General features: G+C 47.4%; 1 protein-coding gene across 1 annotated transcript; it reads right to left on the reverse strand.

Annotated features, from left to right (window-relative positions):
• Positions 1-14,447: 14,447 nt before the first annotated feature.
• Positions 14,448-15,266, reverse strand: OLIG3 (oligodendrocyte transcription factor 3). Its single transcript, XM_019732712.2, has one exon. It carries the CDS (start codon positions 15,264-15,266, stop codon positions 14,448-14,450), a length of 819 nt encoding a protein of 272 aa, XP_019588271.2.
• Positions 15,267-19,765: the final 4,499 nt, after the last annotated feature.

The raw sequence follows: 19,765 nt of genomic DNA on the forward strand, positions 1-19,765 counted from the left end.
AGAGAAATTTGGACACAGAAACAGAGACACACAGAGGGGGAAAGACCATGTGAAGTTGGAAGCAGAGATTGAAGTTATGGTGCCACAAGCCAAGGAACACGTGGGGCCACCAGAAGCTGGAAGAGATGAGGAAAGATTGTTTCCAAGGGCCATCTGAGGGAGTAGGACCTGCTGACACCTTGGGTGACGCGATCGAAAGGTACAAACTAAGTATGAACTAAGTATGGGGATATAATGTGCAGCATGTTGACCATAGTTAACAATATTGAAAGTTGCTAAGAGAGTAGATCTTAAAAGTCCTCATTACAAGAAATAACTTTTTGTAACTATATGGGGATGGATGTTAACTAGAGTTACTCTGGTGATAATTTCACAGTATATACAAATACTGAATCATTATGTTGTACACCTAAAACTAAAGAAAACACGAAAAAGAAGAATCTGCTGAAAACGACGTAACTGAAGGTTAGGATGAGGTTTGGGGGATTCTAGCACTCTCTCACGTGTTGCATGACTAACAAAAACTGTCTTCTAGGACTACATTTCTAAGGTTTGCTGCTCTCATCGTAGATCAGTAACTATCGATTTATCCTTATCTTGCTCTCAAAGAATCACAGATGATTGGAAAAGAAAAGAACCTTAATACATCTAATCCCATGCTTTCATTTCATAGAGAAGGAAACAGGCTTAGAAGAGGTAAGTATATAAACTCAGGTCACACAGCTCTGCTGGGGCAGAACTGTCACCAGAATCTCTGTCTCCTGACTCCAAGTATCATTCCCTCAGTCAGTAAATATGTGCCCAGTGTCTCTATTGTTCAGGGTCCTAATCCCAGTGCTTAAGGAGATCTAAAAAGAATAAAGAGACAGTCTCTGCTCTTGGAATTAAATTCTTAATTATGTAATCATTTGTTCTCTCTCTCCCCCCCCCCTTCCCCTTTCTCCCTCCCTCCATCACAAAGATTTGTGAGGGCAAGGGTTGAGTCTTTCTTTACTGATCACCCAGTATCAGTCATGGTTCTCCAAAAAAGCAGATCATGTATGTGTGTGTGTGTGTGTGTGTATATATATATATATATATATATATATATATATGTATATGTATATGTATATATGTATATGTGTATATATGTGTGTGTGTGTGTGTGTGTATATATATATATATATATATATATATAGAGAGAGAGAGAGAGAGAGAGAGAGAGAGAAACATTTATTTTAAGGAATTGGCTCGTGATTGTGGGGGCTGCTAAGTCTGAAATCTGTAGGGCAGGTCAGGGTAAACTCAGGCAGGAATTCCATGTTACAGTCTTGATGCAAAATCCCTTCTTTTCTGAGTAACCTCAGATTTTGCTTTCATGGCCTTCACCTGGTTGGATGGGGCCATACACTGTGAAGGTTAATCGCATTTATTTAAAGTCAGCTGATTGTAAACGTTATTCACACCTGCTAAATACATTCACAGCAACATTTAGGAAAGTGTTTGACCAAACAACCAAACACTGCAGCCTCACCAAGTTGACACATAAAATTAACCATAAAACATCTCCAGCATCTAACCCGTGTGTGCTGGTTCCCACTGCCTGGATTTCTCTGGTCTCAGTTTGTCCTTCAAGTGACAGTGCATACGTCAGCCCTCAGTCAAGCCCTCCCGGACCTCCCTAGCTAAATTTAGTTAACCAAGTCAAACTCAAGCTGTCCTGCTGTTTGGATTTCTTCTTACCTCTCATTTCTATCTTGTGCTCTTATTTGTTGTTTTCCTGCTTATTTTCCGTCTCTCCCTAGAATGAGAGCGGGAAGCCTTATCTGTCTTTTTCATGACTTTATCCTCAGAAGCAGTGTATTACCATAGTTAAGAGCATGGACACTGGAGATGAGCTGTCTGAATTTGAATTCCAGCCTTGTCCCTTAATAGCTGTGTGACTTTGGAAAAGTTACCCAATCTCTCTGGGCCTTGGTTTCCTCATCCTTAAAACAAGAATAAGAATAGCATTTAACTCAGATGGTTGTTGCAATGATGAAATGAGTTAGTAGATATAAAGCACATGGAACAGTACATGGCACATGGTAAATGCTACATGTGCAATCTATTTACTACTGTAGTAGGAATTTAGTGAATATAAGGTCAAAAAGATGAGTGAGTAGATTACAGTGCTTCTTGGCAACTGGCTTCTGCTTATCTCTGCAGCACCATACTTGCTTTGCTCCATTCTAACACCATTCATACACAGAATTGTACATTCCAGCTGCACTAAAGCTTCTTTCAAATTACCTCCGTGAACCCTATCCTGTTTTGCTATTTGCCTAATTATTTCCCCCACTGGGTGAGAAGCTTTCTGAGTGCTGACACCACATCTTTCTTACTTCCTATTGCACCTTAAGAACCTAGTACAACGTTACCTACTATATAAGACACTGTATCATAGGTGTATAATGACGTAGAATATATAACATAACAGAATATAATGATGAGGACTACCTCTGCACTTTTATAATTAGGAAGAAACTTGCTTCTCAGCCTCGGTTAATGAGGCACTAAACTGCTTCAAATAAGGAGCCAGAAAGTTTGAGAATTCCTACTCGTGAGGCTGAGGAAATAGAGTGGAAAAAAAAGAATATTATAATAACTTAAAGAGGCCGTCATATATTAATATCTTCTGCCACTAATACTCCACCACCTAAAGCAACAGATGATAAAAATTGTGTAATAATATTAGTATTGCATTTTTAAAAGTCCTTATTCTGATTGGCTTAGAATGTACTCAGTTTGGAAGCAAGGATGATCATCCTGTGAAAAAATTATCTTCCCTGGATTCACTTTACCAGGTATTAAGACATAATTCTAGGTCATAGTAATAACTGGTAATAACATAGTAATGTTGGTAATGGCACAGAAACAGACTAATACACCAATGACACAGAATAGAGGGTTCAGAAAAAGACCCATGAATATATAGGAACTTGATATATGATAAAGGTGACACCACAAATCAACAGGGAAAGGATAGATTGTACAGCAGACTATGTTGGGAAAACTAGAGAAATTACGTAGAGAAAAAAAAACCTCATAAAACACAAAATTAAGATTTTAGAATAGAAGAATACAGTTGTTACATCTAAAACTTTCATTATCTAAACTATAGAAGGAATGCTTGAAAAACAGAAAGAAAAAGACAGGTAATCTGATAGAAAAATGAGCAAAGGATTAGTGATGTAGCTTGGAGCTATGGAGATACATGTACAAATATATATGTATATTTATATATATAAAACAATGTTCATTGCAGTGTTACCATCACAAGGTGCTAGAGGGAAGCCATGTTCCATCAGGAGGGAGATGAGAAATGCAATGTGATACACACAATATGATACACACACAGTAGGGACTACTCAGCCCAAGTCAAAAGTCAGGAACAGAGTTCACCAACAGCAAAGTGGATGGATCTTAAAACAAAATGCTGAGTAGAAAAGAAATAACATAATATATATACAAATTAAAACAGGTACACACACAAAGCAACACTGCTTATTTTACAAGGATTCCTAAACTTCATACATATTCCAGGATTTGCCTGTGTGGGGGCAGGGGAATGGGAGTAGACAGTGGTCTTGTCCCAAGCAACGGCAACAGTGTGCCAATAGCTGAAGAGTGTACTCATCTCCACTCTCTGTTGGGAGACAGTCTCTTGCATTTCTGCACACCTTGTGATTCCAGACACTGACAAACTTTGCTCTGGACTGTCTATTCAAGGATATTGGTAAAGAGAACAGCCGTGGAAGATAGAGACAGTATCTCTCTTTGGAAGAGAGGGCAGGTTTGTTTGATCCCAGGTTACTAAATATAATGTCTCATTTTAGGACATAAATCAGGCAGGTTTGCTAAAAGCTCATTTGAAAAGATTGAGGTTTTCTAAGCTCAAGATTCCTCAGATGTGATGAAATCCACTTCACGTGCAGCATCTACCTCTACCTTGCTCTCATGGGAATTAAGGGGCAGAGGAACCAATGGGGACAGGCAGTTCATGGCACTGTCTATGAAGTGAGACATGAATCCTTTGTTTCTGACTCAAGAGTCTCATATCTTCTTCCGGCACCCATGCAACTGTAATACTATAGCTTACTCATTTGCAAGTAAGGTAAAAATCTCAGAATTTGTGTTTCTAACAAGTTCCCAGATAATGCTGATGCTGCTGGCTCAGGGATCACATTTTGAGAACCACTGATGTAGGTCACTCCAGGTTTATAACCCTGGGAAAGTCACTTAACTTTCTGTGCCTCAGTTTCGTCATCTGCAAAAAAACGGGAATAATAGTACCACTTTCATAGGCTTGCAGTGAGAATTAAATGTGTTACTGTGTTGAGTACTTAAAGCCACGATTGGCACATATTAAGTATGCTGTGTTTGCTATAATTATTAATATAAATGTTTCCCCTAAGTTCACACTAGCTAGTAAAACATATATAGCTACTTCCCCAACACCCCTATCCCCTAGAAAAATGTTCTCATAGTAATGCTGCTTTGGAAAGCTAAAGCACTTCCTTTTGAACACCTTTCGTTCTGGAACATACTTCCACATAGCCCATTTTCCTGTAACATAACACAGGCTGAGAGTAAAGATATTAAAACAGCATTGGGGGCTTCCTAGAAACCAAAACTTGCTGGAGGAGCAGACAGAGTGTGTGTACAAAAACAGAGTGGGAAGTCTAGGGGAATGTAAACCCTGTGCTCCCCTGAAGCAATGAAGTCATGAATGGAAGTGGACAAATAGAGTGGAGTGATAAACAGCAATGGAGAAAAAAGTAGAGACTGGAAGCAGAGAGGTAGATGAACACAGAGAACAAGATGATGAGATCATTGAGAAGCAAGATAGAGGAATAGAGGAAGGAAGGAAAATTGGGAAGCAAGACAGGAGAAAGAGAAAAATTACACATAAATCTTATTTCTTGGAAGTAAGCAAATATGGTCCTTTTCCTAAGCAGTGTGTTAACAACTCAAAGCATACATATGTGACAACAAACTAATAACAGTGACTCTTGATGCCGTGTTATCAGTAGAAAGGCTTTGAACTTTTAACGTGGCCACCATGCTTCTTGTCTTGCCTGCTCCAGTTGACACATCCAGTTCATCTCTCCATCTCTCACTCTAATATTTCTTTCAAGCTTAAAGTGTAGAAAAACACTGAATGTTTCAATGAACCAAATTCTAGTTTCATCGAACTCTAGAATACCATTTTATACCATATGGTATATATTTTAAATGAACAAGCTTCAAATATAATTTCAAGGATTAATAAATTATAGAAAAAGATAACCTATAATGGTCAAGTATAGCTATAAGAAAAGCAACTCACCCCTCCCTATCCCCTTAGAAGTTTAGGGTCTACATGGTGAAAGCACATGGGAATCACAATTTAGAAAAGTAAGCCCTCTACCTATGTCTGCCTCCCTCTTCTCCAGGACTCTTCAGTACTATTAGCATCAGCCACTTCAAGGTCAAGTTAGCATTTGGTTGAAGTTTAAATAAAACTGTTGTTTTCAAAAATATATTAGTTTGCTCCATTTTTAATATATTCCAAAAGTTTTCATTGTTAGTGTTTTTCTTCAAGTTACAGCTCCTTTGTAAATTTCTTGTACTGAGATCTAGCATTTACTGTAAAAAAGACAGTGGTTTCTTAGCATCTTTTATTTAAAAACTTGACTATATCAATAATGAAGAAAAGTTACTGCTTGTAAGTCAATATACTCTGTGGCCCTGAAGAGACGAAATGTCTCAATTAATGTCTCAGAGCCTGGAAAACAACACCCCTAGAGAATCAAGTACCTAAGAGTAAAAAATTAAAAATAAATAAATAAAAATACTCTTTGGGGAGGTGCATTGGTACCCGAATGCAAAGGAGAGAAAGAGAAACTAACCTATCTCTACATTGCATGGTCAGTCAGTATAATTTTTAAAAACTGTATTTCATGCCGTCTTGGAGTCTAATTTTTTTATATAATATAATTCTGGTAAAAATTGGCAACAAATTAACTCCTCTACTTCTAGTATTCCCCATGGACTATTTAACAAGAGGAACGTTTCTCGTTTTTCATGTTTGTCTGTTAGTTACGCATAACGACCTGGGGAAGTCAGGAGCACCAGGACATCATTGAGTAGACATGCAAAGATGGACTTCTGCATGGATTTTATTGAAGGGAACACTATTTGGGCTACACAGGTTACACTGTTGCTCTGTGTCTAGATCCCATTTCTCACATAACCTGGATGAACAGCTAGCTGTACAGAAAGCCAAAACAAAAGTTCAGCGTTGATTGAGGGTCAAGCTGAATTTAAATGAGGAGTCTCTTTTTGATTCATTAGATTATTTTCATTTTCCCCAAAGAGAGAAAAGTTTGTGTTTGTCACCATTTTATATGAAACACTATTATAGGCACAATTTAATGCCAGTCACCTTTGAACTAGCCTCCATCATGTCCCTGCCTTCACGTTGATTAGTTCAAGTGTGTCAAGGAAAACAAAGGTTAGTTTCAATCAACACCTGACCCTCAAGTGTTATTTCCTTAAGAATTAACGGTAGATGTGGCAAACCACATAGCTTGACAGACTTACCGCTGCTGCATAATTCAGGCAAAGAACTAATTTTCAAAACAGATCATATCCACATCTTGATCACATTCCTGATACCCATTTCTATATATGGCACATTTCATCTCGCTGAAATGTTTTCTCTAAATGGGCCCACAAAGGCCAAATGTATACCAAAATGAAGTTAATATTTCTAAATTAGTGTAGAACATGTTTATGTGTAGTTTCGTCCTTTAAGAGCTGTTTTGAAAATTCAATTTTTCTACGTAACTCTCTCTGATACCAAATTAACTGGATGATTGTTCAGTTTTCCTTAGGCTTAAGTAGAGGTTTTATAGGTTTTTACTTTAGAAATACACTTAATTGCATGATGCAGTTGATACCCTCACATCAGCCTGATGCAGATGTAAAAAGTCAGAGAATCACATCCCAAATCTAGCTCCTATGTTTTGATTCTCTACTTTGTCCTTTTTAACTAGGACACTCAAAATTTGTCTTCTAGGTTTAAATCATTCACAGAGAAACAACTGGAAAAGAGGACCAACCCAAAAATGTATTAAATGATGAAACAAACTGTAATTAGTACAAAACAAGATTGGATGAAAATAGGATAGTCCGTCTCAAAGGAAAAGAAAAAGAAATTTGACACAGGCGGATAAGGGGACAAGAAAAGTCCAACAAGCTCTTTTTTTAACTTTTGTGGAAGAACCCCTGGCCTCCAGCTTTAAAGATTACCGAACCCCCAAAGGAGCTCCCTCCTGCCTTTTCTGAGGATCCAGCAAAGATTCAACAATTGTATGCTGAATCTTTGTGCTCTAGGTAGGATTATTTATCAGGGATTTTGTTTTGTCTGGGTTTTCAATGGCCCAGCCCCAGCTGTACATTTGGGGACAGACCACAGCTTCATTGAACAGAGGGTTTGCGGCAACCCTTTCGGAAGCCTCCCTTTCCCCTGCAGGGATGGAGTAATTAACAGACCATTAAGTCAATTCTGCTTTATTGAGGGGGATACCGTGCAGGTCATTTCTTTGAAAACTTTTGTTCTTGAAGGAAATTACAGGATTGTTTTATGTTTAGAACACAGCCTGGTGAACTCGGGAGTCGAGACACAAGTTTCTGTAGCTCAGGGGACCCACGCAAGGAAGATAATGACTCTAATCCTATTAAAAAAAGATTTCTCCCAACCTCCCCCCTCCTTCTATTTTTTTCTTTTAAAAACCAGTTAAAAGAAAAACGATTTGCTCATTTGGTGATAACTAATGGGAACATGAATTATGGAGATGCCCCAGACTGAAGTTTATCTCAGCGTCGATAAATCTCAAGACAAATGCGATGAAACTTAGTACTGCCACCATCGCTCCTTTTTATTTCCGTATGAATCAAAGGCATCTGCTCCTGGCCTCTCTCTGTCTAGTAGGGTGAATGGACAGTGAGTTTTTCAGCATCTGAAAAAGCCTCGGGAAGGACGCGCTTACAGCACTTGTGTTCCCTGCGGCCCGTAGAGTTTTGCCATCGGACTTAGGTGACCCGTGTTTTTGCACTAAGGCTCCGAGGACCCAGAGCGCAGGGGCCTTTTTTCTAAATTGAATGTCTTCTCTCGCTGTTTTACTCCTTATTTTCCTCCGGTACCCCTCACAGTGCCTGGCACAAGTAGACAAAAGATTAATTAAGAGAAACTCTAAAGGAAGTAATGTCAAGGCTTACTTTGCTGGGGGATGCACTAGAGCGCTGTATTTTTACTTATGGGTTCAAAGGATGGTGTGTATTTCCTTGTTCTTTTCTAGGATAGATGGGCGGGGGGGGGGGGGGGGGTGTAGATAGCCAGGAGGGAAAGAGACGCTCTACACAATGTGCTCTCTCCAACCTCCATTTCTTCGCGTGGAGTTAAGGACCCTGCCTGTGACAGAAAGGTGTTCTTGGCTCTGAAGTTCTGCAGCGCGCAGGCTGGGGGAGGCGGGCTTCTCAGAACCCGGCTTCTGGACTTTTCCAGGCCCAAGGGAGCTGAGAGTTTCTTTAGAGGCTTGTACATCTTGCATGTACACTGTGTCGTTCCCAGAATCAGACCCCAGTTCCTACACAGAATCAGATACCAGTTCCTGGGTATCGGTCACAGAATGCGTGGGAACGGCGAGCCCCGATAACGTCATGGCCTAACGGAGCCCTAAAACTTTCGGAGGGCTGCTATCCCGAGTTACCTCACAGACCCTTCAGCACTGCTCCCTCCCTGCCTTCCTCCCGAGTGAGAAACCCAACCATTCGGCTTGCACCCGAACCCCAGGACTCAGCAGCAAAATCCAAACCCCGTAGTCGAGCGCCCAGATTTGCTCAGCCCTTCCCCTTCACTACCACGGCCTGAGCCCCAGCAAGTCCAGGCCCCCCGCCGCCCACTCCTGGGGTGTCTTGAGTTTTCTTTCCTGAGAGCCGGCTGCGAGGACAGAGCCCACACCTCGCTGCGGGAACCCGGGCCAGGATCCGGGCTTGGATTAGAAGTAGAGACTCCGCGCCAGGAGCTGAGTACCAAGTCCGCCGCGGAAAGCCAGGTGGCTGAGTTCTCTGTGAGGTTCCCCAACAAGGAAACGCGGCTGGAAAAGACGCAGCAGCGGGGCAACATGGGCCGACGACAACCCGACCTCCCTAGCAAAGTTTGCAAAGTGTCAGCACCGAACTGCGGCTGGGGGTGCAGGGCACAGAGAGGATAGAGCGCCCCCGCAGCACTAAGCCAGAGTTTGGATTTGTTGGTTATTCTTGTTATTGTTCTTTTTCTCTCTTCCAGTTTCCATAAATGCTTAGGTATTTCGAGGCTCTTTGCAAGAGTTCACGCAGTCTGGGTCAGGCCTAGCTCGGTGATGTGCCACTCTCAGCATCTTTGTTTTGCCGTCTGAGCCCTCACCTCTCTGGGCCTACAGGACAGACAGCTCGAGGAATCCAGAGTAGGACGCGGAGACCGACGCTTCCCTCTGGACGCAGCCCCAACCCAAGGATCCCTCTGCGCGCAGCTAGAGTCTCGGCGCTGCCCCTCTCTGCGTTCGGCCCCAGAGCCAGAGGCGAGTGCACGGCCAGTTTGCGCCGCGCGGGACCCGCACCAGGGCCGGCTTCCTGCTCCCGCTGCCGGGCGCAGGAGGACCGAGGCAAGCTAGGCATTCAGCACCTGGGCGGCAGAACCAGGGGCTCGGGAAAGAGTCCGGTCCGAGGGCTCCTGGGGCCCCGGCGAGGGCGGATTCCCCGAGCTCTCGTGCTGTCCATCATCATGGATCCCCACACGCCACCCACTCAGGCCCCCTTACAGCCCCACGACCGCAGTGTCCCAGGGAGGATGTCACTGAAAACGGACACAACTAAAAAGCGTGACTGCAGACCCGAACCTTCGTGGTTTGCCTCCTTCCGCTACTCTTAAGGAAATGTGTACACCAGAGGCTCAGAGACTTCGCAGGTGTGGGGAGGGAGGGGCACTCATTCTCCCAAGTTTGCGGAGAGGCAGGGAAGACGCAGGTGCGCCCCTCCCTTGACGGATTTCTCTCCAGTCGCTGGGACCACCCTTCAGGTGGGCTCCTCCTCTCGCTGCGCTTCCGCAGGGCCACGCTAACAGGAGAGGCACAAATCCCCAGCGGCGGAGGTCGGCGCCGGGCCCGACGTCCTCTATGCACAGCTCCCATTCCCCGGCTCGGGCCGGTCGCCGCGGCCAGAGGGTGGCCTCGGGTCTGGGAATGAGGAGAGGGGCCCAGGGGACAGGTCCCCGGGGAGAACCCTGCGAGCCAGAGTCTATACCTCTAGCCCCTTCTATTCTGGAAGAGCCTCTGAGGGGGAAGGCTCAGCTCCCCGCGGGGTGCAGTCCGCCTTTCAGAGGCTTGCGGATCCCGGAGGCCGGTCCCGGTCCCCAGAACTGTCCCCGGCTCCAAAGGGCGGCAGAGCGGTGGAAACTAGCGGCGTCGGGGACAGCTAAGAGCGAACCCTACCTTGAGCAATGGAACAGAGGGGGTGGGGCGAAGTCTCCAGAAGGGACCTAGAAAGAGCAGTTAAATCTAGTTAGCTGAGCGACGTGCTCAGAGAACCCACCGCCCTCCCTGAGGGAAGGGGCTTTTGCAGTTTCTGTTAAGGGTATCATCGGTGGTGACAAAATCTTGCTCGAAGCAGCAGCTTGAAAAAAACGTTTGAGGAAACACAAGGCCTCTTCCTGTAGGAGCTAGGAAACCTTGAGCTATGTGGGCTGCTCCAGCCGCCTCTCCTCGCCCGTTTTCGGGATAAAAACCCAAGGCCCCAGAAACTCGGGAGGGGGAGAGGTCGCTTGGAACAAAGATCTAGTGGCCTGCTTTCCCTTTTTAAGTGTGACTTTCTCCCGCCTGGAAAGTTAAACCTCACTGAGAGGTTTCTAGTGTAGGCTTTTCAGGTTATCACCACCCAGGAGGCTTTCGCTGTCCTTTTAACCATAAGGAAACATTTATCCTGGAATGAAGGGATCCCTGTCCTGTTTCTAGATTGAATTAAAAAAGGCTTTAAACTTGAGAACTTTGGGAAAAGTGGCAAATTTACAAGGCAGAAAGATCGGCCAAATACCATTCTCACTTTCGCAGCCATGCAATCTTGTTTCTGGCATCAGACATTGGAGAATTTAACGGAAAATGCAAGTAAGAGTCGCCTGCAAAGTCACATCCCCAGAGAATCAGCTAGCACCGCTGCAAGGCCCTTTCCCCGGAGGCTAGTTAGTGATGATTGTTCCCACCCAATAAATCAAGAAAATCCCTACGACCTGGCCCTTCTATCGCCTTCTTCCCTGAGTTCCTGTTCTGTTCTTAAAGGAATCCTTTCTCCCATTTTCTACACCAGAAGGAGTTCTGTGACCCAGAAAAGAGCTCAGCCAATTCAGGGGACCTTCTCAATGTTGGAAGCAGGACATCTTTTGCCACTTCTGGAGAACTCCAGGTAGAGTTCCCTGGGCTCCAGATTCTTTTTGACACAATTACCCATGTGAGTAGAACTCACAGCTCTTTAAACTGACCTCTGGAGGTAACTTAAAGGATTCCTGTCCCAGCAGCACAACATCAAAAGCCACCACTGCCCTGAGCACTTACTCCTTCCAGTGCCCAATTTAAGGTCCAGATGTAGAGAGGGGGTGAAGCCCACAACCACACCAGTGGTCAGGCCTCCAATCTATTCCCAGAACCAGGCCTTAGGAAACAGGATTCAAAGAAGCAAGTGGCTTAGGGAAAGTCGTTTTCCTGATTGATGAAACTTCTCCCTCCCCTCCCCTTTCTAAATAATAAACTCACAGGGAAAGGCTGGAGGGCTGCCTTGTGTTGGTTTCAAATAAATCCTCAACAGCTCTTTCCTCGCCCAGAGAAATGAATCACCCTTGGGAAACAAACGATTATTCCCCCATTTGTCTGCCTCAAACCAGGGGATATAAGTACCCTCCACTGTAGACCTTCACTTTGGTCTTTCTCCCTAGCAGTGGGGGAACTGAGGGTGGGCAGGGGGTAAAAAGAAATGGAGAACAGGTTAAATAGAACCAGGATCCACAGGGCTGCCCTCCCAGAGAGGGGCAGCTCAGGCAAACGGTGGGGACCCAGTAATGAAAGGGCAGGTGCTTCCTAAATGTGCTATCCATGCTGGATGCTGGAGAGAGACAGCTCTATTGCCCTGGGGTGGAAACCATGGGCTTCCCCGCTCTTCAAGAGCTTAGGCGTCAGCCAACAGAGGTGATGTTACATCTAACCCAGGGGCAAATTCTGGAGTGCCACATTTCAATCAGGTTTCCATTTTCCTTAGTTGGAAATAGAGGCATATGCTATTGGGTTATCATCAGTAGGGCTTGATTGCTTGTTCTTTATAAACAAAGAAAACCTTCTTGCTTGATTACTTACGTTTATACACACTACTTGGAACTGTTATGGGATAAAGTGGGGGATGAAGAGAGAAAAGCAAGTAATTAAAATGACCCCTGTTTTAGTCACCATTTGTGTAGGAGACTTTTCTGTCTTCATTCCCCACTCCCCATCCTATAATACTTCCAAATCGTTTGTATTCAACTAATAGGACCTGCAATCTTCTCAGGACGGAAAGAAAGGAGAATTCCCACTATAAATCTGCTAGATGCTGAGACTTGAGCAGTCATTGGCTTCTTCCTGCTCACCTTACAAAGCAGATCACCCTTCCCTTTCTCTGAGGGATTGCTGCCCAGGGAGCAGGCAGGGGGCTGGGTATTTGATTATTTTCTAGGACCACTCTTTGTTGACTTTAAAAATATATACTGCATTTTAACCTGTTTTTTTTTAAAGGTCACAGGGTCAATTTAAAGTGAAAAGAAGTTAACTTACTGCTTCATTCTCATCTGTTGCCAACACAACCAGCTGCGCAGTCACTATTCCACCTCTCATTTCCTGTCACTTAGGGTTTCTAGATTACGTTTTTTTAAAATCTCAATTGTTGAGTTTATGAGGGTCTGATTACTGCAGAGAACAAGCAAGGAGCTCAAATATCACAAGACAACCAAAATGGACAATGTCCCATTCAAAGGACATTTAGTTGTAATAATTAACACCAATTTATCTGACCTCTTTACCTGTACATGACCAGAGAAAATTCTTCACATATGCCCTCCCATCCAAATCTCTCATCCAAGCCCAGGTACACCTTACTGGGTTCACATGTCCCCTACCCATTACCCCCATCTTCAAAAAGTTTAGGCAAAGGCAAAGCCAGGATTTAAAGGTTCTTTTTTATTTGAAATCTCATCCAGAAACACTGGTCATTAATAAATATATCATAGTTATCAAGAATATATAAAAAATAAAGACAGGTATTGTCTTTGAAGCCCTAACAAAATATTTCAAGCAGATGTTCAGGAAAATAAAAACGGTACCCCTTCCCAAACCACTATAAGTTTTTCAAAGCTGATAACAGAGAGAGCAGACCCCGCATGCAGAATAACTGAGCAAGGTGGGGTGGGGTAAGCTGGCGGAAGGAGCCCAGGCTCTGGCAATCGGTGGCCCCTAGAACAGCAGAGTAAGGTTGGGAATGGAGTTTTAACGGGTTGGGGGTGGGAGAAGAAGCGCATGTGCGTGAGTTTGGGTCTTTGCACTCTGCCCTTGCCCTCCGTTATCATTTCATACAACCACAGACAGATATATGGAGTACTTGGGAGAATTCACTAATAAATCCTTGTTACAAGGAAAATGGCATCACGGCCTGCACAACATGTTTAGACAAGATTCATTCAGAAGCGTGCATGCATTCTTTTGACCTACACTGCGTCTTAAGGAAAACCCACATAAGATGTCATGCCCTGGACCGGAGTTGAGATTCAAAACTTGGGTCTCTCTCTCTCTCTCTCTCTCTCTCTCTCTCTCTCCATTGTCTCTAAAAAACAAAACAACTGTAGAGAGAATAGTGACAATCAGAATTGCACCTATCTCAAGGAAATATTTACATTTGTTTTGCACAAAAGGGATGGTTGTCTTTTCCAAGGTGAGAACACAGAGCGAGAGAAAGCCAACAGTCAAGTACCTTCGCAAGTTTTTAACCACACCGATCCCTTCTTTATACAACAAATGCAGTTTTGACAAGAGCATATGGCAGTGAGAAATACTGGCGCGGCATGGGGAAAAGAAGCATGCATGCAAAACACACGACGTCTGGTTCCAGTACCCCTTCTCTACCACCTAGAAATTGCAGTTTGGTTCTGGTCCTTTCCCTGTGGGGGGTCAAGTGGGGTCTGAGATTTCTCAGTCCCAGTGGGAGGCCGTGGGGCCCCGCGCCAACCCTCCCGCTGGGCCGGCGGAGCGCCCAGCCACCCCCTTCCCTACCCGCCCCATACCGCGGCCCCTCCCGCAGCTCTTCCCTCATCCTCGGCAGCCGGGCCGGCCCGCTGCTCACTTGAGCAAGTCCTTGGACTCGGCTGACAGCCGGGCCATGTTGGCGGTAGAGAGAGCGGACAGGTGCGGTGGCGGTGGCATCTGGCAGATGGTGCAGGGGCAGGGCAGCCCGGCCCAGTGCTGGAAGCCGCTGCCCAGCTGCAGCGCAGGAGGCGTGGAGGGCGCCTTGAGCAGCGAGTGGGGAGGCCGAATGGTGCCGATGGCGGGCAGCGAGGCGGCAGAGAGCGGTGAGGATGGGTTGCCGGAGGACAGCGCACCGCCCAAGATGGGGTGCACTGGATGCACGGCGTTGGTGGCATGCGCTGGGTGGCCGGCCGAGTGGCCCACGGTCCCGCAGTGGAAGGCCGAGTGGTGGCCCCCATAGATCTCGCCAACCAACCTCTTCATCTCCTCCAGGGAGCTGGTGAGCATGAGGATGTAGTTTCTGGCCAGCAGGAGAGTAGCGATCTTGGAGAGCTTGCGCACCGAGGGCCCGTGTGCGTAGGGCATGACCTCGCGCAGCCCGTCCATGGCAAGGTTCAGGTCGTGCATCCGCTTGCGCTCGCGTCCGTTGATCTTCAGCCGCAGCTGCTGTAGGTCCTGTTCCGACAGCTGCTTCTTGATTTTGTACTTGCTGCTCTCGCCCGCGGCCTTGGCGCCGGCCCTCGAGAGGCTTTCCCCAGGCATCTTCTGCACCATGTCGCCCTGTGTGGACGAGACCGAGTTAAGACGGCTCTCCTGGTGGTGGTGGTGGCGGTGGTGGTGGTCCCTCAGATACATCTCATCCATGTCCGGAGAGGAAGCTCTGCTGGAGACAGAGCTCGAATCAGAATTCATTTTATTACAGGGGATGCGGCCCGAAGGTGGGGAGGCTTTAAGTGGGAAATTAAAGAAAATCTTGAATTAAAAAAAAAAAATTGCACAGCCCAGCAACCCAATTCTCAGCGACAAGACATGAGAAGAAAAGCTGAGGCACTGCCTTTCCCCGCCTTTCTCCCTCCCCACTCCCTGCTCTCTGATTATGCTGTTTTCTGGTCAGCTAGTTGGTGTGTGCTTGAACTAACCTCACGCAGAAAAAGAGGGGCTTTTATAGAGCTGCGGCGGAGAAAAGAGACAAAAGAAGCCCTCCTATCTATCCTGGGCTGGTTAGGATGACGTGTCATCATTCAGGGCGGTGCGCTTTGCTGTCCCATTTAGCAAGGATTCCTATTCATATTCATTGTGGGGCCGCCCTGGGACACCTCTGCTCAGAACCGCTAGGAGCCCCCAGGCACAAAACCCTCTGATTGACACTGCTCCAGCTCACGCCTTCCTGATTTTTTAAAAAACTTGCCATTACCTCTAACCCCTCTCCCAATTTCCCTAACCAAATCACACCTAAGGAACCGAAGGAAGGGAAGGAAAGGGGCTAGGCTGTTGGTGGGAATTCCTCTGGGTCTAGAGAGACAACTGAAACATTCTCATTCATAGCTACTCTCAATTTTTGGCAAATATGGGCAAAAGAAGTCCCAAAGGAACAGTTTCAAGGACAGAGATGAGGATGGAGGGCAGGTTCAACGCGCGGGCCGAGGCTGGGGGAGGGTATTGCCTGTTGGCGTGGGTTGTCTGAAGTTTTATTATTATTACTATTATTATTATTATTTCTATTTTCCTAAAAAGACATTGTGCTCATTCTGTTTATTGGGCCCTCCTGGTGTGGTTTCAATTGGATGTCCAAATCTGGCGATGGGTTTGACCCTGACCCTGCTGTGGGGATGGGTCTCTTGCTTTCTATGTCTTGTCTTTCGGTTTGAAAAAAATAATTACTGAAAGAATTTCAGTTTTGCCATTCTCTAACTTCCTAGACCTGGAATTGAAAAAAAGAAAAATCCTACTGTTACAAGAAGAGCAACTTAGGAAGGGGAGAGGGAGATGAGCCCATGGGGTGGGGAAGGAGTTTGGGATTGGAAAGATTCCAGGGAACGCAGGAGAGTGTTCCTGCTCAGGCGTCCCCGCGCGCCTCGGACCCTGGCGGACGTCGGTGAGGCAATCCCGGCCCATAACTTGTCTGGGCGGCCTCTGGCCGCTGTGCGCTGAGCTGGAGGAGAACATCTGCTGCTCAGCGCCACCGCGGCTGGTGGGTCTACCCGGCTGGGCCGCCCCATGCCCGCGGGCCAGGGAAAGCGGGAGCTCAGGGTCGAATAATAAACTATGTTGGTGTGTGTGTGTGTGTGTGTGTGTGTGTGTGTGTGTGTGTGTGTGTGTTTCGGCAGCGAAGGGATCTAGAGAGCCCCTGTGCGCGCTCGCGTGGGCACTGCAGTCCAGCGCAGTTGTTTCTGGGGATACTGAAGGGGCCTGGAGTTTGGAGACTTGGCTGGGAGAGCCGAGGTCGGCTCGGGTCTTTCTTCCCTCTTGCTGTGTTTTTGTCAGTAGAGACTAGCTAAGCAGGGGCGGGAAGGCAGAATTCCCCAGAAGCCGGAGAGCCCGGGGGCAGCCTTTAGACGAACCTGGGCACCGCTAAGTTCCGGGCTCAGAGGAACCCAAGATAGTCGCTTGATTGTGAATGAATGTCTAGGTGGCAAGTGAGAAACCAAAACAATCTCGCAACCTCGGGCAGTTAGAGCCTCAGACTGCACAGCAGAGTCACTGCAAGTTTCTAGGGCTCTAAGAAGACGAGACCTCACTTTCCATGGATAGGAATGGAGCGGCCAACAGAAAAGAGATGGATGCCCGGGTCCGGAGTTTGCACGCTCTGCGAGGCTGTACCTCGTTAACACTCACACCGCGAAAGCAGCTCTGGTAATACCAGTCGGATGGGGAGACAGACGCCACTTTGCGATGGATGCTTTTTCTACACCAAACTTTGATTTTTTATAACAACATTTGAAAAAAAATGGCAATAGTGCCGCGTCAAGGCCAGGACCTCAGTGCCCTTGAAGTTAGGACACAAGCCTCTTATCCTTCTACTGCCTCCACTTCCATGGCAAAAAGTTTCTTAAAACGGAGAAGCCAGCAGATTCTATTCGATGTGGAAAGATTGATGCCCAAATGCCCTCCTAATATCTAAACCAAAGGAGTGTTTCTTAAGTCACCGGATTCGCCTAGTTTAGCTCAGTGACATGCCCTGAGCTGCTTATGTGAAAAAGGGTTCCAGAGTATATGCATATATTCGAACACCATCCCAGGTGATGGACGGAAGCGGGAGTGGGGGTAGGCGTGGTCCAGGCAACGGCCCTGAGCGGCTTGCCTGCGGCTCAAGTGGTGGCGGTGGGCAGGAGCCGGCAGGAGCGCCCCACTGGAGGAAAAAGCAGCCTGGCCTCCTTGCCTTTGGGCCGGTGCAGAGGCCCGGTCCCCACCATTCTCCGGATCCTCTTTCCTGACCCTAGGGGGTCGACGTCTGTCTTTCCCGCACGCAAACTAAGAGCGCTGCTCCTCAGTTTTTATTTGGAGAAGTAGCAAAGTCTAGTTAGAGCAGAACGGTTGCAAATAAAGGAGTAGAAAAATCATGCTGAGAAATGTATTTTACCTTTTTAAAATTCCCAATTTTCTCAGTGAACAATATTAAGTAAGGTGTAAATCTCCCCCAAATTAATCGAGAAGGTTGCAGGAGGCAAAAAAGGGTGAGGATAAATAGTCCTTGCAATACAAGCTGATCAACTCACTTGCGGGGCTGTAAGACAAGGGGCCAGGCAGGGTCTGGGAATCCAGCCCAGAAGCCTCTCTTCGTACCGCCTTTCCACCAGGAGCCGACATATAACCGCTGCAACCAGCTCCCAGGGTGGGGGCTAAGTTAGGCCCGGAAGGGGCGCCCAGGCCTCTGCCTGCCTGGACCAGAGCCCCTCCACCCCCAAAGGATTTTTCAAAAGCTTCAGTAACGTGAAGGTGCTTGAAGTGGCATATCTGTGGTGTCCAGGACAGGAGCGGGGGTGGGGGTGGGGGTGTTGGTTGCAGTCCGGGACGTGGTGCGTGCTCTCCTCCTTGGTTGCCATCTACTTTCCGGAAGGGCCACTGTGACAGCCGGATGGAGCAAGGTCCAGGGCTGCAGGCTGGCAAGAACTTTTAGTAAGTCCTTTCGAGAACCCCAGACTCTTCTGGGAGGCTTGCTCCCTACCCTCTATCTCTCGGAAGGATTAACAACGAGAAGAGGGCGGGTGAGTAAAGGAGCCATAACTTTGCTCGCCATACAATGGGTTGATACTCTCCAAGACCCAAAAGGCGCAGGCGCTCACCAGGCAGCACTGGCCGCTGCTCCCACGCGCTTGCCTTGCAGAGACGTTTTCCACCCTGAGGGTTCATCCGCGACCCCTGCTCAGCCCCTTGAGATAAGCCCCTAATCCGAGAAGGAATCAGTCTAGGAGCTCAGGAAGGCGAGCTGACGGATCTCTTCAGAGGGTGTCTCTGCCAACGCCCACCCCGGGTGTGTGCAAGGAGGGGACAGTTAGGGAGCCGGCGGTGGGAGGTTGCCGCAGCAGCCCAAAGGGGCCTCAGCCAGAGAGAGACGCGCCGTGACCTTGGCCCTGGCCGGGGGCCCATTCAGAGGGCTCAGACTAGCGAGAAGCCGGAGCGGGCCACCCTGCCGCAGCGCAGGGCCCAGATCTCTCGGGCCACACCCCGCGCGGTGACGGGAGGTGGGGGCCCGCAAGGAGGCGGGGGTCGTTCTATGGCAACAGGTGCGTCCCTAGGCCGGCGGGTTGCTTCCCGCCCAGCAGTCGTGCTTGGCTCGGGGTTTCTCAGCCTTTGTATAACACATGAGACAGTCGGTCGGCGCCGGGACCCTGTGGGAAGAGCAGCCCAGCCTTGCCGATGCGCCCCAGGCACACGGCCTCAGATCTGCAGTCCACGACTGGACACAGCCCCTGTTCCCCGGGACCAAGCGTCTCAGAAGCTTTTCTGCTCATCCTGACACCCCACCCCCAACCCCATCGCCCTCCGTCACCAAGGATCGTCTCCTACCCTGTGCACGGTGCTTGCAGCTCGGTGCCTGATGTCTACAGCTCCACAGCTCCAGCCACCAAGTTTCTCTTCAGCAGCTGCCGGCTCTGCCTGAGGCCAAGGCTATTTGGACTCAGGAGCGACCCCCACCCCCACCCCATCCCCCTCCTGAGAGACCAGAGGCAAATGTCGCGCTGGCTGACCTGCCGGGCGCTACAGTGAGGAGCCGGTCCATCAGCAGCGTCCTGGGGCTCCTCCCGCTTGTCAGGCCTCAAACTTGACCCGCAGAAACTTCGGCCGACACGGAACGGCGGGAGGCTGCCCTGTGGGCTTCACCTTTTAACCCAGTCCCCCTTCCAAAACAAAAAAGATAAAAGGGAAATCCAAGTATCTCTAAAGATGTTCTGTCATGTGCAACCGGAGGA

The sequence above is a fragment of the Rhinolophus sinicus genome, linkage group LG05, assembly GCF_036562045.2.
Source record: "Rhinolophus sinicus isolate RSC01 linkage group LG05, ASM3656204v1, whole genome shotgun sequence".
In the NCBI taxonomy this organism is placed as follows: Eukaryota; Metazoa; Chordata; class Mammalia; order Chiroptera; family Rhinolophidae; genus Rhinolophus; species Rhinolophus sinicus.

Bases quoted from the DNA above. Each gene is read 5' to 3' on its own strand.
- OLIG3 (XM_019732712.2), bottom strand. From the start codon at position 15,266: ATGAATTCTGATTCGAGCTCTGTCTCCAGCAGAGCTTCCTCTCCGGAC.